General features: G+C 35.9%; 1 protein-coding gene across 9 annotated transcripts in view; it reads right to left on the bottom strand.

Moving 5' to 3' along the window:
* LOC127872795 (serine/threonine-protein kinase PAK 4-like) overlaps positions 1–21790 on the bottom strand; it is a 57474-nt gene that overhangs the window by 14828 nt on the left and 20856 nt on the right. For 6 of the 9 annotated variants that reach the window (XR_008045789.1, XR_008045790.1, XR_008045791.1 and 3 more), the window contains exons 2-6: positions 18993–19211; positions 9431–10192; positions 8415–8651; positions 3388–3576; positions 1265–1398 (exon numbers count right to left, since the gene is read on the bottom strand). Coding sequence is in view for 5 of the 9 variants with exons in the window: in XM_052416195.1 (XP_052272155.1) it covers positions 1265–1398; positions 3388–3576; positions 8415–8651; positions 9431–10192; positions 18993–19211 (1541 nt within the window). In the remaining 4 variants the exon portion in view is untranslated. The remainder of the gene's footprint in view (positions 1–1264; positions 1399–3387; positions 3577–8414; positions 8652–9430; positions 10193–18992; positions 19212–21790) is intronic. The other 3 variants (XM_052416196.1, XM_052416199.1, XM_052416198.1) reach the window with 3 other exon arrangements.

The raw sequence follows: 21790 nt of genomic DNA, 5'->3' as shown, positions 1-21790 counted from the left end.
GAGCCAATGTTAAGGTTTTAGCACGACGCCTACGGCGGACGAGCTGGCTATGACAATACCTCAGGGTTTCTCCGAAAACAGCCGAGCTAATAAAATTATTTTCTTAAGTGAGGGCAAGACCATATGTAATTTCATTAGTTAGTTGCAATACAAAATAGTTTCATGAGAGTAATAAATTTTATTTTCTCTACGAAAATCAAGACTTATCATGTTTCTTGCATCCAGACACTGATTAGTTTATGTAACATGACATAATGAATATTCTTTAGAATTGCAGTATGCAGCTTTAAGTGTTCTTATCTTTCTTGGTATGAGCTCATGTCACCATTTGCATCCTTTAACAATGATTAATATAGCCAATATTTAATGATATTGGTAAATGGCATATACTTCATATTTAGGAACTAAGTGTATAACCATTTTGACTATTTTCATGGTTTAATCTACACACAGATTGGTGATGAGTAAATAGGGGCCCTGATCCGAAATTCCCAGTTCTGAATGATAACCAGCTTAAATATTTTTAATGTGATCAAACAAAATTTTATTTGGAAATTCACACTACAGTACAACAGTAATTATTGTTACAATTATTATTTGCAGTTTTATGTGCACTTTACTGCAATATAAAAATAAAATGCTTAAGCTTATTTTAGACTTAAGAATTTTGAAGAAATCAGGGCTGGGGCTATGATTCATTGGAGCTTCCATTCTCTGAGACACCAAGTATCAATTGTGTCGCGTTCTGAGAAAACTGGGCATAATGCATGTGCGTAGATTGTCGTCCGAGATTAGCCTGTGCAGTCCGCACAGGCTAATCAGGGACGACACTTTCAACCTAAATTGGCTTTTTGCTAAAGAGAGACTTCATTTTAACGAAAAATGTCATAAAAGCGGAAAGTGTTGTCCCCGATTAGCCTGTGCGGTCTGTACAGGCTAATCTGGGACAACACTTTACGCACATGCATTATGCCCATTTTTCTCAGAACACGACTCAATTAATCCCTACCCCTCAAAGCAAACTGAAAATGGCTACATGCCACCAGCATAAAGCCAGAACAACCTGTGTGTTACTTGTGTAATTGCAGTCTGTTCAGATTTTATGCTGTTTGCTGATCGTCAGTATCTTAAAGTTAAATACAAATCTTTAAAACTTGAATCAAGTAAAAAAGGTCTTAACTAAAATTTGATTTAATTAGGGACTACATATGCACAAAAGAAAGGTTAAATGCCACATTCAGGGTGTGCACTGTGCAACACTCACTTGTTGTGTGTTACAATGTCTGTGAGTGCTCCCCCTTCCAAGAACTCCATGACGACCCAGAGTTCGTCGTTGACGAGGAAGCTGTCGATCATTTCCACGATGTGGGCGTGGTGGTAGTCTCGCATGATGACAACCTGACAATTATAATGTACGTGATTAAACAATAACAAAGTGAGGCTTTCATTCTAAAGACTAATTTAATAACTGTGATATCTAATTAAATAAAGCTTAGTTAAATTGATGTTGTCATAAATGAATTGAGCAGACATGTTGTTGTCAAATTTCAAATATTTTCAAATTTGATTACTCACTTAAACTAAATTATTTCAATAAATTTTATACTGTCATACCTTAATTGTAACATGCTTCTCGAATAAACTACCAGTACATCATTAAAAACAAGAGATGTGTTTGTCAGAAACACAATGCCCCCTATTGAGCCGCTTTGAAATAAAATTTCAATATATCATTTGGCAGGTTTAGAAATTATCTCCCTTTTAAAGCTTACTACTTCCCTTGGATTGTATTTTTTTACTTTTGACCTTGAAGGATGACCTTGACCTTTCACCACTCAAAATGTGTAGCGTCATGAGATACACATGCATGCCAAAATCAAGTTGTATCTTCAATATTGCAAAAGTTATGGCCAATGTTAAAAGTTTTCAGACGGACGGACGAACGGAGGGACATACAGACAGACAGACAGACTGACAGTTCAACTGCTTTATGCCACCCTACCAGGTGCATAATAAAATGTGTAATAAGTGAATTACACTAAGAATTCTTAATTCTAATACTCTGCATTTTTAAACTTCAAAACCATTTGCTGGTTAACACCTTTAACTTATATTGGTTACAATAATAAGTAATGAGCTTGATTTTGCAGTATTTTAAAGGCAACACAAATATTGATTAATAACTAGCGTAGCAGATAATGAGTCTACCAGCAACGAGGAGATCAATCCTTACTCTAGGAGCATAGGACAAAGGGCCATAATTCAAATAAAACTGATCACAGTCAAATTCCTTTCTTCATTATCATATGCAAATTGGAGTCATTAATCTGTCACAATTTGAGCCAGATTCACCCATTCATTAAGTTGTTTTTAATAGAAGTTAGAAATACTAAATTTTGGGACAATACATTTTAGAGGAAAAATAGACAAAGGGCCATAATTCTGCCAAAGTCTTTGTAGCAAAAATGGCTTCAATTATGTTCATCTACACATTAAGGTCATTGAAATGCAAAAGTTTGAGCAAAATCTACACAGTACTTTAAGAGAAGTTGAACACACAAGCTTTATGGTACTGTAATATTCCATTATGGAACTATGAGCAATAATTCTGCAAATCTTTGTTGCAGCCAAAAATCCTTTCCTTAACATCATCTAAAAATTAATGTCATTCAACTATGAAAGTTTGAGCCATATTCACCCATATGTTGAATAGGAGTAAAAACAAACAAACATTCAGACGTGCATTTATATACAGACATACTGATAAATGCAATGCTTAACCCATTTATGCCTAGCGTCTAGAAAAAAGGCCTTGGCAAACAGCGTAGACCCAGATGAGACGCCGCATGATGCGGCCTCTCATCAGGGTCTGCACTGTTTGCTTAAAGGAATTTTTGTAAGAAATATTCTAAATATAAAAATAAATATACTAGAAACAGTCTATTATGTAAAGTTGGAATACAACATTAATTCTAGAATGTACTGTTTCAGTACCGTATGGGCAAGCCCCCTTTGCTCATACACCGCATGGGCAAAACCCCTTTGCTCATGCACCGTATGTTTATGAGCAAAGGGGTTTTGCCCATACGGTGCATGAGCAAAGGGAGTTTGCCCATACGGTGCATGAGCAAAGGGAGTTATAATTCTATAATTTATGGCTTTAATCATTTTTATGACCACTGACATTTGCATGGTAAAAACCAAGCAAATGAAGCTGAAACTGTCCATTCTAGAATTAATGTTGTATTCCAACTTTACATAATAGAATGTTTAGACATCCTTAATTTTGGAAATAAATTGATCCAATTTAGAATGATGGGAGAGTCCACTAGGCATAAATAGGTTAATGCCTCCCACTCAGTTGGGGCAAAACAAAAGCTTCAATACCTCATTGAACAATAGCTCTCTCCTCTGTTGCCGTCGTAAGTCCATCTTTTTAACAGCCACTGTGCGACCGTCATATCTCCTTTTAGCGATGCACACAATGCCAGTGGAGCCTTCACCAATCTTGACAAAGTTTTCAAGCTCGTCTCTGGGATCACCCGGGCTGACCACCATCTGTAGCGCTGCACGGAACTGTAACCATGAAGGGAATTCTATAGATTTTCAAGAAGAAGAAATAGCATATGAGCCTTGTTCTGAGAAAACTGGGCTTAATGCATGTGCGTAAAGTGTCGTCCCAGATTAGCCTGTGCAGTCCGCACAGGCTAAACAGGGACGACACTTTCCGCCTTAACTTGATTTTCGGTAAGGAGAGACTTCCTTGAAACTAAAAATACCACAAAAGCGGAAGGTGTCATCCCTGATTAGCCTGAGCGGATTGCACAGGCTAATCCGGGATGACACTTTATGCACATGCATAAAGCCCAGTTTTCTCAGAACGCGACTCACATCATTTTTTACAGGAAACTGGAAATAACTTCCCAGCAATATTTCATTATCAGGATCTAGGGACATCATAGGTCAAATCAATATTAATTTCGCAATCTGAAATAAATTGTACTTTAAAAAACTTAGATATACATGTAGCTGATAAATGATCTTGTATCGTATAAATCTTGATGGCACTAAAGAAAATAGTTCGAGAATTGGAGTATACATAGCACAATTATATCAAGAATTAATGATTGCAGCTATGCATGAAAAACAAAAGATAAACAAGCAAATTCGTTGAATTGATATCCCACGCCAATATGCTTCTGGACACATAAGTGTTATATTTGACACTCAAAAAAGCATTTTTTCAAGATACAAAGGGCCATAACTCCGTTATTAACAGATGGTGTACAATGCTATTTGGCGTGCATAATCCTCTTATCCATATATACTCATACCAAGTTTGAATGAAATCCGCCAAAGCACTTCCAAGATATGGCTCCGGACACAAAAGAACCGGACAGATGGAAAGACGGACGGACGGACAACGCCAAAACAATATGCCTCCGCCTATGGCGGGGGATAACAAAAGCAAATGTCATTGATTGTGTTTTCTAGTAAAAAAAAATGTATTAACTCCAATTAAGTGAGAAATACACTACAATTGAGGCCATAATAAATACAAGTTACCTATATGATCTCCTTCAACATTAAAAAAAACAACATGAGTTGCAGTGTTTTATTCAATTTCTGTTTTGCGTTTAAACTGCAACTCTTTTGAAAGTATTTTCTCTAAAATAACAATTAAGTTTACAAAAGTCAGGATGCAATTATTACATGCTTTTTATAGAATTAACAAATGTTGTGTCAATCATGTCCAACCGTTTGATCAAGAAATAAATGTTCACCTGAATCAGCATTTGCTTGAGTATTTAAACCCGTTTCATTCTTATTGCACATGCTTTCAAAGACTTTCACACGCTTTTCATTGGAAAAATAATCTACAACACACACTCCAGCGATTCATTGCAAAAACACATCTTGCACATTAGTGCAGCTGCTAATGATGGTGTTTTCAATTAATCAATGTTAGTAATTGATTTTCAATGCTACATACCTGTAACTTCCAGTGTAAATTTTGTAACTGATATAGAATATCTCAGTAAAGCATTCAGTATAACTAGTTTTACAAAATAAAGTTGCTTGATCAGAAATGCGGGATCTAAAATTCAAATAAAGATATACTAAAGTATTGATCATTTAAACATTTCAGTCATTTTTATCAACTCAAACTGCAATAAGGAAGTGCATATTTATTTGATTAAAAAATATTTTCATATGAACTTAATAAAACTGTTTATAACTGATTTTATCACCAATCTATGAGGCGAAAATGTTCTCATGTACAGAAACATAAAACTTTGCTTAATTTTGGAGAAAATGTGAATGCATAAAAATCTTTCAAATTTCTTTAATACTTGAAAAGGCATTTGTTTACATTTTTTACACTGGAATAGTTGTGGTGTAATTTTTGGGGGAAGGTTATGAGAATACTTTTAGAGAAAGGTAATAAGCGTACTGCGCCATGGAATCTCAAGGGTACAATAAATATGACTCACAAAGGAGCCATCATACACTTGAGAGATTCTCAAACTTTTTTTATTTAAAAACATCTTTTCAGATATTTCAACTGCACAAATACAGAGCAATCTAAACGTAATTGTGCATTTTGTGCAGTGAGTCATATATTTTGCCTTCCAAAGCAATTATTATGAAAAAAGAGAGCCTGAAAAACCAACACAATTTATATTCCATATGAAAGAATATTATAACTCAGACAAATGTTCTCTTCATCACTAGTATTTTGACAGGTGAGTGCACCACCAGATGTGCACATATGTATCTGAACATTTATCATCTCTTGCTCTGAATCATCAGGTCACACTTTAGAAAAATTACATGTTTCAAAATCTCAAACAAAAATGTAAAGGGATAGTTATAACTAAATCTATTTGCTTGATGTTCATGTTTATATTTTATACAACTTATCAGTTATTTTTTCATGCAAGACAGCAATGTAAGTGTTAAAATAGCACTTTGTTGTTACCTTACTTTGATAACTTGATCAGGACAGTATGAAACCTTTTAGGACCAACACTATTTTTTTCAAATTGTTACTTTGAATTTGCAGCTCCATGCAATGCAATTCAAATCAAAAGTTGATTAACTAAGAAATTCAAACTCTCTCAATATTGATATACTAAAAATTTCAAACACTGATTTAAAAAATACAAACAAAGCAGGCAGAAGCATGGTAAAGTCAATGAATTTCATGCAATCATGTGTATTAAGGTTAAATAATAATAATACAACTTAATAGATTTACAAAATCAATAAATTTCAAGGTATTTATCAATTGAATCCTTGAACGCACATCTGAGAAACTGTAGCTCAGAGATATAGTACTTTTGATTACACTAGCAATTATTCTCTATTTAACAAAGTTAGTAGAGAACCACTAGTGGATGTTACCTACACATCCTTGCCTTGTAATTAGCCTTGTAATTTAAGAGATTTTTTAAAAGTTATTTTGAAATACAAGTATATACAAATCATGTTACTCCTGGGGCATGGCTAGTTTTGACCCCAGAGGCATGATCATACCTTTGGGCCTTATTTCACAAAAGATTTTAGAATTCATTTCACTATATACTCACATAGTAAATGTGACACTTGGGCTTGGTCAGTTTTCACCCAAGGGACATAATTATGTACACTATTCAGAGGAACTCTAGATGCAGTGTTTTTTCCCACCATTTTTGGAATGGGGCTGGGTCCCGCTCAGGGCCCCCGCTGCCGTTCGCCAGATTCGCCAATGGTGAAAATTAAGCAAATTCGGCGAATAAAATAATCGTTTGGAGAAAACGTCAGGCGAACGATTTTTGTCAGGAAAAAAATAATTCGCCGGACGTTTTCGCCAAACGATTATTTTCCTGACAATTGCCATCCAAGATAGTCAACTCTTTCAGCTGTAGACTGTGCTTCAATACATCGCCGTGTTATTGACCCGCAAAATTGATACGCAGTATGCATTAACACCTGTCAGAACCGGATATCGAGACAAAGGAAACTGACTGGTGTGAAAACAAAACATTGCTGTAACCGTTGATCTTATCAGTTTAAATAAACAATTACATCTGATTAAAGATTGCTGCCGATTTCAATCAATTTGAGTAAAAGCCGTTAGTGAATTATCAACTTTGTCACACAATGAACGTAAAGAAGTTGATAATTGATTTTAATTTCGAGTAGTTCGTAATGTTTGTAATTATTTAAGGTTGAATGCGTTACAATTGTGAATGACGATAGATGAAGGGGTATAAAACCCTCAACATTTACGGCGAAAGTGTCGGAAATTGTGACTGCCAAAATGGCGACCATAGACAATTAGCGTCCTTTGGACTCTGATGAATCTAATGACCCGGTTTCAAAAATAATCATCTGGATGTAGTATGTTGAAAAAAGACAACATTTCAAAACACGAAAAATCAAAAGGTAATAAAAAAGAATGACAATCATTAATATTAAAATGTATATACATGAATATTTTTATATTATAAATAATATATTAAAAATAACAATAATAATTTATGTTCATAATAAATATATATTGACACTTTTCAAAATGAGCTTTTTGTTTTGAAATTTAACATATTTGATTTTGTTTTTTTGTTTTACACTACTGTAGCCTATACTTACAACTGGTGGTTCTGAATGCTTTGCTAAAACTTTGGCTACAGTTTCTAAAATGTGGCTACAAAAAAATCCATTTGGCTAAAATGCTGACTACATAAATTTTTGGGCCAGGGGGAGCCCTGCCGCTGGATTAGAAAAAATATCGCAGCATTTCGACTAAAATTGGGAAATGAGTGTGGTTGTTTGCGTTTTCAATATTATATTTCCTATTTTTCAACTTAAAGAGGTGGATGGGAAATAAATGTTGAGATCTAAAAAAAAATTTACAGCCTTGGACAGTATCTGAAAGCGGAAGTGATTTTGAAAAGAAAATTCAAGACCCATCACTTCGGCAAAAATAAATGAACCAGAACAAAACTCAAACTTGATATGTAAATCATGTACATGTAGGTAGACTCACATAACATAGATCGGCTAAATATTTGAAAGCATTTTGTGAAAAAAACTCCCAAAAACAGTTATTATAGAGACAATTTCCGAGTCAAAGGCCCTAAAAAAGTGATGGATTGGAGTGAAACTCACATTTCATCTGTAAGTTATGTACGTAGACTCACAAACCAAATATCAGGTAAATATCTTGAAGTGTTTCTTACAAAACCTCAGGAAAACAGTTATTAAAGAGAAAATGTCAAACACCAAATATCAGGTCAATATCATAAAGCGTTCAGGAAAAAGTATGGAAGATGGATTTCCGGACGGACAGGCAGTACGACTGCCATATACCACCCTACCTTGCCGCCATATGACATGATCAGTTGTCTATAGCAACTGACACTTCTCACCTGTTCATGGGAGAGTCTCTGCTGCTCTGGCATTCCATTCCCAGCTGCAGGGGGTGGGGGTTTGCTATGCGGTGATTTGGGAGGGGTGGGTGGCCCCTGCATGCCCCGCGGGGAGACATGCGGTGCGGGTGGCTGGTGGGGGAGTACCTGATTACCACCCATCCGATCCGGAGGGCTGAACTGTTGGTGACCGGGAGCCGGGTAGCCCGGCTGTGTCTGTTGTTGCTGCTGCTGCTGCTGAAATACACAGATTTTTGGTTTTCCACAAATTTCATTAACATTATCATTCCATAAAAGCTATTGTTATCAATAAATTTCCAATGAGCTAAAATGATTTACAACAACATGTGCTATTAGGATTATTATTACCCGCACCACTAAGATAAGCACTTCAACTGGTTTGTAGTCCCTTAAAAGATCAAATTAAATTTAACAGCCCCTTAAAAGATCAAATTATATTTAACACTTTTCTTACCAGATTATAGTTTTTAAATGTTAAATTATGTCCTGATGAGCAGCAAATAGCATAAAAACGGAACAAACTTTGAGTTACTCGCAGGCTGTTCTGGTTTTATGCTGGTTGAATATATAGCCATTTATAGGTTAATTCTGAGTAGAATAGGTTTACAAAATTTAGCATGCTCATTTTGTGACAAAAACATGTCAAAACCAAGTGTGCAAATGAAATACAATATGATTGACATTTACAAAATTTCTAAATGTCAGCAGGTCAGGATGTAATAAAGTGTAATTTAACCTTTAACCAACAATTTTTGTGCAACTTGTAAATATTTAAACCAGTTTTAACATGTCTTACAGTAACAGTAAGAACCAGTGGCATAAAGCATTTACACTAGCATTCATTTAGAGGAAAACACCCAAAAATGTTGGGGCATAATCTTTAGATAATATTGGCCTGCACTGGCCTTGAATACATAAAATAAAATATTACAAAGCTTTTATTCAGCTGGGGTATGACACACAATTAAAATATAAAGAATACATAAAGAGTATACCCTTCTCGCAGTATCATAGCCAGGAAGGTTTTGAGGTGGTTGCTGAAGCTGGGGTTGCCGTGACAACGTGCCATTAGGATATGGCTGCTGTTGTTGCTGCTGTTGCTGGGGATATCTGTTGTCATGGTAACCTGACATTGGAGGATTGGTCGGACTGCGACCACCTGGGGGTATTTGATTGTTGCGAGGGGGTGACATATCGTGGGGATCACGGCGCAGTGAATTGCCGTCATATGAATCATTATGTTGTCTATATGAATGTTCAGATCTTCTGTCCTCAAAACTTTGATCACGGCTGTTAGGATGAGAACCTCTGTAATCATCCCGTGGTGGCTGTAGCCTATCTGGATACTCTCCCCTCGCATCATAACGATCATTCTGCGGATAACGGGGATCGTTGGGATAGCGGTTATCTCGCATTTGATTATTTTTCTCTGGGGGATACATGTTTCTGGGATCCCTGTTATCCTGTTTATTATACTGCTCTTGGTATGGATCCCGCGGGTCACGGTTCTCGCGGTTATAAGGAGGAGGGCCAGGATACTGTGGGTACCCTCCTTGTTGGCCAACCCGAGGGGGCGGGGGCATGCCAACAATGGGTCCATCCTCCTGCAGGGGCGGGTAATTTTGGTCGGGCTGGTACCGACGACGCTGCGGTGGGCTGCTGTTACGTAGGGAGTTTGACCGGGCAACTGAGATTCCGCCTGGCATCCCCATGCTCGAGCCGTTTACCTGGGCGTTGGAGTTCCCACGAATGATAGTCTACAACATGACATCAGACAATAACCATCATAGTTTATACTAACGGCATTTTAAAATGGAGTATTTTTATACATGTAATAGACTTACTTAGGAATGGGAGAGATTCTTTAAAACCCACTAATATAGGAGTACAAACAAAGCTCCTGCAATATGGTCAAAATCCATTCAAAATCACATGACATATCACCTGAATAAATGTTTATGGAAAACTCTCCATTGTGGATAAAATACTGTGGAATGACTAATTTTTGCACTTTTCGGGCTACCACAATTTATGACAATTTAATTAATGACAACCACAAAGATTTAATGCTCTTGCCATTTGTTCATTTTTCCTACACATTTTAAATGTTCACGGTTTCTTTCCAGACACTGACACATTGAGTTAACAATTTGCTATCTGATGTGGAGCTTGAATTGAATGCAGGGTTCAATTAACAAAAAGGTGTCAGTTTGATAGGATGAGAAAACAAGAGGGCCAAGATGGCCCTAGTTCGCTCACCTGAGAGAAGTCGGTTCATTCAATCTTTACTAAACGTCAAACTTGATAAACATCCTGGTCAAGTTTCATCATTATTGAACCAAAACTCCGGCATTTGGATCGATTTTGTTTTTGTAAGATTTGACCTGGTGACCTATATTTTGAGTAGACCCCTTACCAAACATCAAACTTTGCTTACAAAAATAAATATTATGACCAGGATTCATAAAAATCTGAAACAAAATTGTGACCTCTAGTGTGTTTACAAGGATTTTGTACAATATAATGTAAATTTGGACAATATAAAGGCAATAATTATGGCATTAATTATGTGATATATATAAAACCAATCTTTTCACCAAGTTTCATGATGATTGGGCAAAAAATGTGACTTCTAGAGTGTTCAAATCTTTTTTTACTATATAAATATAAGAAAACTGCCCCCCCCCCCCCTCTGGCAGCCATGTTATTTTCAAACTCAACTCTCATATCAAGAAAACAAATGTTCTGACCAAATTTCATGAAAATTGGGCCAAAAATGTGACTTCTAGAGTGTTCACATGTTTTCACTATATACATATAGAGAAAAATGCCCCACCCACTGGCGGCCATGTTTTTTCACCGATCTGAACCATTTTCGAACTCGTCTGAGATATCAATAAAACCAATGTTTTGACCAACTTTCATGATGATTGGGCAAAAATTGTGACTTCTAGAGTGTTTACAAGGTTTTTCTATAGCCAAATAAGGAAAACTGCCCCCCCCCCCCCCGGCTGCCATGTTATTCAACTGACCGGAACCGTTTTCAAACTCAACTCTCATATCAAGGAAACAAATGTTCTGACCAAATTTCATGAAAATTGGGCCAAAAATGTGACTTCTAGAGTGTTCACATGTTTTCACTATATACATATAGAGAAAAATGCCCCGCCCACTGGAGGCCATGTTTTTTCACCGATCTAGACCATTTTCAAACTCGTCCAAGATATCAATAAAACCAATGTTTTGACCAACTTTCATGATGATTGGGCAAAAATTGTGACTTCTAGAGTGTTTACAAGGTTTCTCTATAGCCAAATTAGGAAAACTGCCCCCCCCCCCTGGCAGCCATGTTATTCAACTGACCGGAACCATTTTCAAACTCAACTCTCATATCAAGGAAACAAATGCTCAGACCAAATTTCATGAAAATTGGACCAAAAATGTGACTTCTAGAGTGTTCACATGTTTTCACTATATGCATATAGAGAAAAATGTCCCTCCCACTGTCGGTCATGTTTTTTCACCGATCTGGACCATTTTTAAACTCGTCCGAGATATCAATAAAACCAATGTTTTGACCAACTTTCATGATGATTGGGCTAAAATTGTGACTTCGAGAGTGTTTACAAGGTTTCTCTATAGCCAAAAAAGGAAAACTGCCCCGCCCACTGGCGGCCATGTTTTTCAACTCACCGGAACCACTTTTGAACTCAACCAACATATCATTAAGACAAACATTTGGACAAAGTTACATGAAGATTGGGCATGAAATGTGACTTCTACAGTGTTTACAAGTTTTTTCTTTTTTTTGACCTAGTGACCTAGTTTTTGACCCGGCACAACCCAGTTTCGAACTCGACCAAGATTTAATGGGGACAAAGCTTCTGACCATGTTTCATGAAGATGGGACAAGAAATGTGGCCTCTAGAGTGTTTACAAACCAAATGTGGAAGACGGACAGACGGACGAACAGACGACGGACAAAGACCGGTCACAAAAGCTCACCTGAGCAATCAGGTGAGCTAAAAATCCATATCTACTTGTGATCATTCAACCCCTATTAGATGTGGACACCTGCCAATTAATAGCCTAATCTAACAACTACCGATGACTAGAAACCAATTTTGTAAATACCAAACATTTAAGCTTTTGTTTAGGACTAATACATTTTTATAAACACCTTGCAGATGAATCATGTAAAAACAATACAAGTAGCGAGGTACCATGATATTACAGCAGAATTCTTGCCAACAGTCTAAATGTATGTTTTCTGTTCTCACATCCCCATCAATAACAGACTAAGTGTCAAACAGACACAGAATCAATGGGGATATTAACGACAAAGACATTCCATGAAGAATTAGACTTAGTAAAACTGTCCTCATGTTGAACATTTCTCACAAATTCTTTTTTATTTCAGCATAAGTTAGTAACACAGTGCTTTTTTTTGCTTTTTTTTGTTACAGCCTGTGGCATTTGGATTGGGAAAATTAGCGCGATAAACCATGAAATTGAGAAAAATAGCGCGATAAACCAGGAAATTGGGAAACATTATAATTATGATTATAAGAACAGAATAAAAATTGCTAAGTTCATGTTTGCCAGCATTTTTATATTATAAAGTGTTGCTTTCATGTCTTCTTACAACGTTTAGTTAATATCCTTCCACATGGATATTAAACTTGCAATAATCTATAGTTTCTTCAATATATATGTACCATTTTGATTTAATCATAATCTCTTTAAGAGTATGAATTTAATTCAGGATGTTTTTTAAAGTAAAATATGACATGGTGAAAACATTAACAAATATTAACAAACATGCTTAAGTGTTCTTGCTGTGTTAATGTTGTATTCAATGGAGCTAAAATAATACATTTCATTTGTTTACCTTTTAATATCTTGCACAATTGACATCCTCAGTTCAATGCCATTTCACCAAACTATACAGCGTGACAAACATAATAAAGTAGAATACTGTATTTTACCATGCATAGCGCGCAGTTTTTTACCTTCAAATTTCAAAATAAAAATTCAGTGCGCGTAATACATTGACACAACGCTTTCCTGGTTGCTAAATTGCAAAAAATCCATTTCGTAATCGTAAATCTTCACAATTGCCGCCATTTTTGTTATTGCAAAAAAACTACACCCTATAATGTTATAGACTGAAGGGGCCGTTGTCGAAACAACAAATAGCGGGAAAGGTTAGGAATGAACGGGGTAGTAATTGTTTTGACAAAAATTAAAAGATGAAAAAAAAATGTCTTTGTTGGTGTTTTCACACTTCTTCATTGATTGTTCATTAAAAAAAATCGAGGTATATCGATCCCTGTGCGCCGCGGTATTGTTTGTTAAAGTTTTCGTTGTCATGAAAACTCGTTGATTTACAACGCAAAACGTCTTATTTGAACTAAGGCTAATTATTTCAATAAGTATTTCTCAACTTCGCTTTTGCTTTATTTTGATAATTTAATCCAAAGTTTAATGTTAGCATTTCCGAAAATTTGCACTCCATGTGAATTGACAGTTTGACGTCATCAAAGGAAAGCCGCTTCCTGTCTGAAGCAATAAAGCGACAAGTTTCTCGCCGACAAAATTGGCTTCCTTTGTCTAGCAATCAACATGCCGAACCAATCGTGTGTTTGTTCCTCAATGGCAATCGTCCAATTAAATAATAGCACGTGCAAAGCTCCGCCTTCGAACCTTTTGCAAAGAACGGAGGTGGAGTTCAACGGTTAATTGAGCAAGTGTTTTACGTAAGTTGAGTTCCGATTTGCCGAAATTACTAGGCCCTAAGCATTGAAACGACGAATACATTTATCAATGATTTTCCGATCTCTGCATAAATATGCTACTGTGCGAGTATACTACGTAGGTTACAAACCAACAATAGAGATATAGACTCGTTTTATTTTCTTTCAATAGAGACAAGCAAATGATATTTGTCAAATGGCTTTACGCGGATAACGCCAACTGTATGGAATTGAGCGTTCGGGTGTATTGTTTGTCTTACTATATATACTTATCAACTAGACGCAGTGAAGGCGCAAAATACCGGGTCAAACTGGTATTATTGGGAGCAACTCTTAATGGGGAAATATTTAAGTCGATGAAAAATAAAATGGGATCCACGGACGATTTGCGTAAAATTGGACATTGAGATGTTGCGGGTCTGCAGAAGAAGATGTCATACGATGTTGTGAGCGGCAGGTAATGAAAATGTTACACTGTTCAAATGTGAGGAATAGGTAATAGTGGTTCGAATTTAACGCAAACATGCGTAGCGGAAATAAGGACATAACGGTGTTCTCGAGAGAATAATCTTAAAAATTGTCGAAAATATAGTGCTTTGCAACCCATGCTCCTGATCGTATAAACTCTCCCTACTTTAAAACAAAAAATTAAGCGCCCGAAAAACTCAGATTAAATGATTGCGCAATATAAGAATGGCGGCCATTTTCGGCCAAATTTTCAGGTTTTTGGTCTTGAATTCTTTTTTTTCTCCATTTTGGCTTTAAAAAATCGCATGCGCGTTATACATGGTAGCGCGCTATACATGGTAAAATACGGTATGCATATGAGTCTGATTATACACAGATCCACTAACATATAAATCAAATCATGTTTGTCTCTTTCCATTTTCGAATGATACCCATCTTTAATGCTTTAACTTTGTGAGTAAACTAACTCCAATTTCCCAACACAGATTTCTGTGACGCACATTCACTGTGAAGATTTCTAATAAATATTTGTTGTTGTTCATCTCAAACATAGTATTTTGCGTTAATTGACACACACATTAAATTATCTCCTAATAACCATGTGATGTCCGCTGTTAATTTTAGTGTTTTTTATCATTTTCGCTGCTCAGCGCAAACTTCTCGTCTGCTTGCCGCCATCTTGGACGTGTGTAAAAACAGGGGTGCCTAAAAACAGGCGTTAACAATCAGGATACATCGACTATCCTCCGCAATATAGAGAGATGTGTGGATAGCAACGTAGAATCGTATTCGGCTACATTCGCGAACATTTGTAAGTCAGTTGTCATTCGGCTCGACAAGCTCGATCGGCACTCGTTCTACGAAATTAACGCTAAATGACATTGTAATCTTATTGGCTTTATTGGGAGAATTTGGTCATTTTTTGGGAAATTTTGGTCAGATTTTTGTTGGAAAAAACGTCATTTTTTGCAATTGGGAAGCAGCCGAATATCGGCGGTAATTTTGGGCAAAAAAAACACTGTAACATAACTTGTTTATTCAAATGTTGAATTTTTAATTTGCTTCTTCAAATCCAAACACATAAATGGTGCATAATTTCAGTCTTAATACAATGTATCTCAAAATTGTGTCGTCAGCTACTACACATTGATCACACACAAGGATAAAAAGCATCACGTTGATTTAACCTTTACCACTTAGATGTACAGTCTTTATCCTAATAAACGCTCCCGCCCTAATAAACGCGCCCCTATCGTAAAATAAAATGAAGGAGTGATCAAAATAATAGCGCCCCCTTTTCTCGGCTGCTAAGGGGTAAAGTAATTGCATTTTATTGACAGAACATTCTTTTTTTATCAACAAGGTACAGTACAGCTCACGCAAAACCAACAAATTCCGCGATCCGCGGAGTTTGACGACATCAAGTGTTCACGGAGTTGACTCGGCATCGACCATCTGGTTGCCGTGTTTGCCGAGACAAGCTCCGGCATGATGCCGAGGAAATTGTTGGTGATGTGACACTCCGCGAACACTCTAATTAACTATAATTTACCTAGGATAGAAACTGATTACAAGTTCCGAATCATAAAGTTTATTAAATGTAGATTAACTACGTTCTGACATAAACTATCAAAGCCAATCCCCTCCCTAAAAAATAAAATTAATTTGTCTGTAGAACAATATGGGATTGTTGGCGTTGCAGTTTTCAAATTTCAACATGTATTTCACACCGTGACTGTTTTTTCTGTCTTTTTAAATGCCGCGTATAAAACTAAAACGTGTTCGCACCTAGCTGTAGGATACTGCACCTTGATGAGTGATAATTGCGTGTTTGATAAGGCAAGTAACAGTTTGAAGCCATAGAGAACTCATAACAGATTGTAATAATCATATTTTCCCGAGTCTCTCGATTCCCCGATACATACGTGTCAACTGTCTCAATCGATTACATGCAACTTCTCCTGTCTTTATCCATTACTCGATAATCACGCATATGCCCGATTTCCATTTTAAAAGCAAATTTTGGTTAATATTGATGATAAAAGTGCTCAATTTCTGCATATGCTTCTATTTAATGATTTGATGAAATAAGCGCCTTATCAGGACAGTGATATTACAACATGCGTAAATCACCTGACATGGTTTGCACTCGTCGTGTACAGCTATTTTTGGCTTTAAATTCTAGCCACATATACATGGTGCACGTGAATTAAATGAATTTCTTTGTTCTGAAAAAAGCGCGCGAAAAATTGGCGTGGGTGTATTTATTTGTGAATAAACATTTCATAGCGGGTAAAACATTGAGATCATTAATTTTAATTTCCAATAAAAGTTTCGTTGTGAATTTCAACTAAATTACCGGGGTATGTCACAAATTACTTGGCATTGACATTTCCTCTTAATAAAATATAATTCAAACACACTGTATCGTTACCGTTACGCTGTTTCAGTTCCTAAATTATTGTAACAATTATTTGATTGTATACTGACTGCACACAAGTGTCGTGTACAGTTCATATTCATCTTCAAGGACCAATAAACAACTTAAATCGGGACGGCAGTACTCCCACTGAACACGCAGTTCATCACCAGAAGCAATGTGTAAATTTAAATTTAGATGCACATGTACACAAGTCTTTTTCTGAAAATGCGGAAAAAGTGAAAGTAATCATTTAAAAAATATTTGATTTTATTCAAATAGTCAACATTATTTATATTTTTGTTGTCTGTGTATTTTAGCAACTCGATCTTATGCAAAAAGATATCTTTTTTTTTCGATGTTTAAAGCAAGTCTCGTTTCCGAGATTAAACTGTGTAAATTTCTTCGATATGGTTACTGACCTACATTGTTTTGACAGATGACATCAGATGGTTACTGTATGAAGTATGCAGAAAAGCTTACGAAATGTTAAAACAATCGCGTATGAATAAGAATAACAGGGTATTATCTGTATCTGTTTCTTATATTCGTTAATTTGAAATTCTTTTATTCGTTAATTTGAAAATTATTTAACACTTGTTATAGTATACAATAAATATTTGTACATATTTCTCCTCGGCGAATCGGCGCGTGTCAAGACGCGGCATGATTCGGCGGATCGATGCCGAGGCAGTAACAGAATGATAATGGGGCGCAGTATTCTGGTAAAACTAATTGTGATATGTTTACGATTGGTCAATGAACTTGGAACTTTTCGCAAATACCGGTAAACATATTTTACGTGTCAGTTCATATTATACCTAAAGGAGGATGAAATAAACGCGCCCCCTTTGTGATTTGCATGGCGCCCGGGCGCGTTTATAAGGATAAAGACGGTATATATATATACGTATTTTGACGCTTTTGTAGTCCCTTAGAAAGTTAAATTTAACAAGACTATTGCCAAGCAATATAAGTCCCCTACCAGTGAAACTCAACCATGTTCAGCAATATTTCTAGTCTATTTGTTGCCATAGAAACCAGAATTCTTGACGTAGGAACAAAATGAAATGACGAGCATAATCTCCATTTTCCATCTGTCCATGTTTCAAGTTTCATGAAAAAATATGAAGAACTTTTAAAGTTATCGCAGGATCCAGAAAAGTGTGACAGACTGATGGACACACAGAGCCCAAGCCATAAGTCCCCTCCGGATTCACCGGTAGGGGACTAATTAAAGGCCTTTCTTACTAGATCTAATTTTTAAAGGTTTCAGTTCCAACCCTTAGATTCTTATGAGCAGCAAACAACATAAAACCTGAACAGTTCCTCACATGCTGCTCTGGTTGTATGCTGTTTGCACATAGCCATTTTCACTTTGCTTCTCAGTGGTAAAGGGTTAAAGAAGTAATATCATAGCTTCATGGGTACAAAACTAAGCAACAAATAGTGTGATAAACATTTTAGAATTGCCCTTCGTCATAGTATTAAAAATACTCCTTTAAAGATAAGTTATGAATACACAGTAAATAAAGAGACTAATTTGCATCAAAATTGTAATTATCATAATTCAAAATTTACCTAAATTCCAGGGCACATAACTCTGCAAAAACTATCACAACAAATACAAATATTACATCTTGCACTACTATATAATGTTCACAACATTTCTATAAAGTTTCATGTTTATATGCAGAAAACTGAAAGATAATGTCATGACATGTACAATGATGTTAGTATCTGCTTTTAATGATTTTTTCATTTAAAGAAGGTCTTTTCTACAAACAAATCCAGTTAAGGAGGAAAGTGTTGTCCCTGATAAGCCTGCACAGGCCTGCACAGGATTATCTGGGACAACACTTTATGCAAATGCTTTAAGCCCAGTTTTCCCAGAACAAGGCTCGATTGTTTCACCTTCAATGGCTGTATCTCTACAGGGGTAATGCTGGAGGGGTCAACCATGGGTCGTCGCCTTGACGAGTCCTCGGTGTTCACGACACTCTGCCATTGCTGCGGCAGACCCACAAACCGGCCCTGGTTGTGATCAAACCCCGTATGCACTCGGTGCTCAAAGTTCGAAGGGCCAGAAATCGCAGGCTTTTTCTTTTTCTTGAACATTGTATGTGGTTTTATCTGAAAATACAGCAGGCGTGTGTTTGAACCAATAATAATTGTGTCTGAATTATGATGTTTTATAGAACAATATACATGTATTATATTTTCTGTCTATTATTACATGTTGAGAGCTACCGGTTGTTGTTACTTTGAAGCATACACCAAGGTTACATTTTGAAATCTAATAAACAATATGTAACTAAATTGTAATTAAGTTTGGGGTCAAATATGCTAGTTAGGATTAGTTTTAAATTATAATTGTTCATGTTTATTACAATGTATTGACATGCCCAGATGAGAAGAACCACTGTTTCAAATTATCAATTCCTTTGAAGCATATCTACCAAACTGAAAAATATAATAAATGCAAATCCATGTTTTAGCCACTGAGTATCAAAAAGCTATATTCTAAATCGCTGAGCAATTATTTTCCAATTGATGCTTATAATGGGACTGTCTACCAGAATAATATTAAACTTGGTTGTCCTCAATACATCAACAACTTTACAAAGTACATTTAATTCTTTTTGATTGTTGATGAAAATGCATGTTTTAATGTTGACATGTTTGTGAAGCAGTTTTTTCACCTTTGGCAAAGGTAACAATATCATTGAGATCAGTTGATAGCAAAAGCTTTTTTTCTACCTGTGAGCTGCAAAATGCGAAAATGAGTCTTAAGCAATGACCAGCCAGCATAGCTCTCTACCAGCCTGTGCAAATACCCAATGTGCTAAGGAACAAGGCTTTTTGTTATAAAGTAACACAAGGATTCCTTGGTCTCATAAGCAAACAGGGTAGCTTCTCAGACTACACGGACGCTGGTCATATTATAATACATACATGTTTTGTTTTAAGGAATTGATTCAAAGTCTAAATTGGTTTTGTGAAAAATTGCTTTGATTGGTTTATAAAAATACCAATTATTGGCTCCATTTAACTCAATCATTTTCCAATTATAATGTTATGTATACTCCTTCGACCTTCATAACATAAAGCTGAATTAGGGATTAAAAGCAATAAACATTCCTATAAATAGAACTATGAAGGTATTATTTTCAATTAAGGAAATTATATTAAATTCTATTTACCATCAAATAAAATAAACACCACCACCAATAACAGACAATACCAAAAACAGAAGAGAAAATATTTATAATTCATTCTCATTTCAGGCTTTATTGCACAGATCTATCCTGACAATCTGCTGACAGTGGAAAATTACTTGCCATTCCATACTGAGAGTAATTATGGTCATTATAAGTATTCAACAATAAAATTAGTTCACTGTAACACAATTTTACACATGGGATACTTATGAATACAGTTAAAAGGTAAGCGGACTTGATTAGACTAGTGCTAAATTATCAATGAAGGAGAAAGAATGGAATGTACACACAGGAATGTTATAGGGGGGTCACGAATTCCTCCATTTAATATTATGACTCTTGCACAATTTTATTGAACATGTCAACTTGTTGATAAAGATCTTTGATCTGCGTATAAACCATAAATGACCATTCCAGCAGAAAATAGTTTAAGTACAATTATTAATTATACAGACTTTTAGCCTATTTTAGAATGTTAATAACCCATGCAATAAACACTTCTAGTGAAGGCCCTCCAAAAGAACATTCCGAATTGTTTGAAGACCTAGTTCAATAACATAAGCCGATGAATGGGACTGTTCTTTGTTCAGTTATATAATATACTAAGACATCCTGCCTTAACAGATTAGATCTATTTCCAGAGATACAAACAATGACGATTTTATGTCACAGGTTCAAGACATTCTTAGTTTCAGTTTTCTCTGTCATCTACTTGACGTAAGTTTTTTTTGTATGCTATTAAATTCTCCATTATATAACCTAGGAACCTAAGCGACTGAATATATTTAACATGATTATGCCTCACTTCCTTTTTAAATTGTAAAATCCCATAAATGTGTCTTTGCATAATTTTAATATGCAATGATGTTGGAAAGTTATATGTTCTGGGTATGTATTCATGTTGTTTTTCCGTATTAAATACAGGCATCTTTTGGGCTATTTAATCAATATTTCACCCACTACAGTGTTTTGTTTTCATTCAAAATTGGGTCTGTTAGGAGACAGATGCAACCCCCCTCCCCCCTAAACAGGGCCTTGACACAGTATTTTTTGCAACCAAACTGACCATAAGAATCCAATTTAACACTTAATATCATAGTGACCTTAAAATTTGAACTAGTGACCCCAATTTCAATAGGGGTCATCTACTGTCCAAGGCCAATGCACATGTGAAGTATCAAGCCAATTGGTCAATTCGTTGACAAGTTATTGATTGGAAACGATTTTGTGACAGTGACCTTGACCTTTGACATAGTGACCCCAATCTCTATAGGGGCCATCTATTGTCCAACTCTAATGCACATGGGAAATATCAAGCCGCAAATCGGTCCCTCCGTTCACAAGTCATTGATCGGAAACCATTTTCACTCTTAGTGTGACAGTGACCTTGACCTGTGACTTAGTAAGCCCAATTTCAATACGGGTCATCTACTGGCAAAGGCTTTGTAAAGGAAAAAAACGCTGATATAATTCAGCATCATACACAATACC

The sequence above is a fragment of the Dreissena polymorpha genome, chromosome 3, assembly GCF_020536995.1.
Source record: "Dreissena polymorpha isolate Duluth1 chromosome 3, UMN_Dpol_1.0, whole genome shotgun sequence".
NCBI lineage: Eukaryota > Metazoa > Mollusca > Bivalvia > Myida > Dreissenidae > Dreissena > Dreissena polymorpha.
The sequence above is the reverse complement of the archived record's forward strand: the minus strand, read 5'-3'. Positions and strand labels throughout refer to the sequence as shown.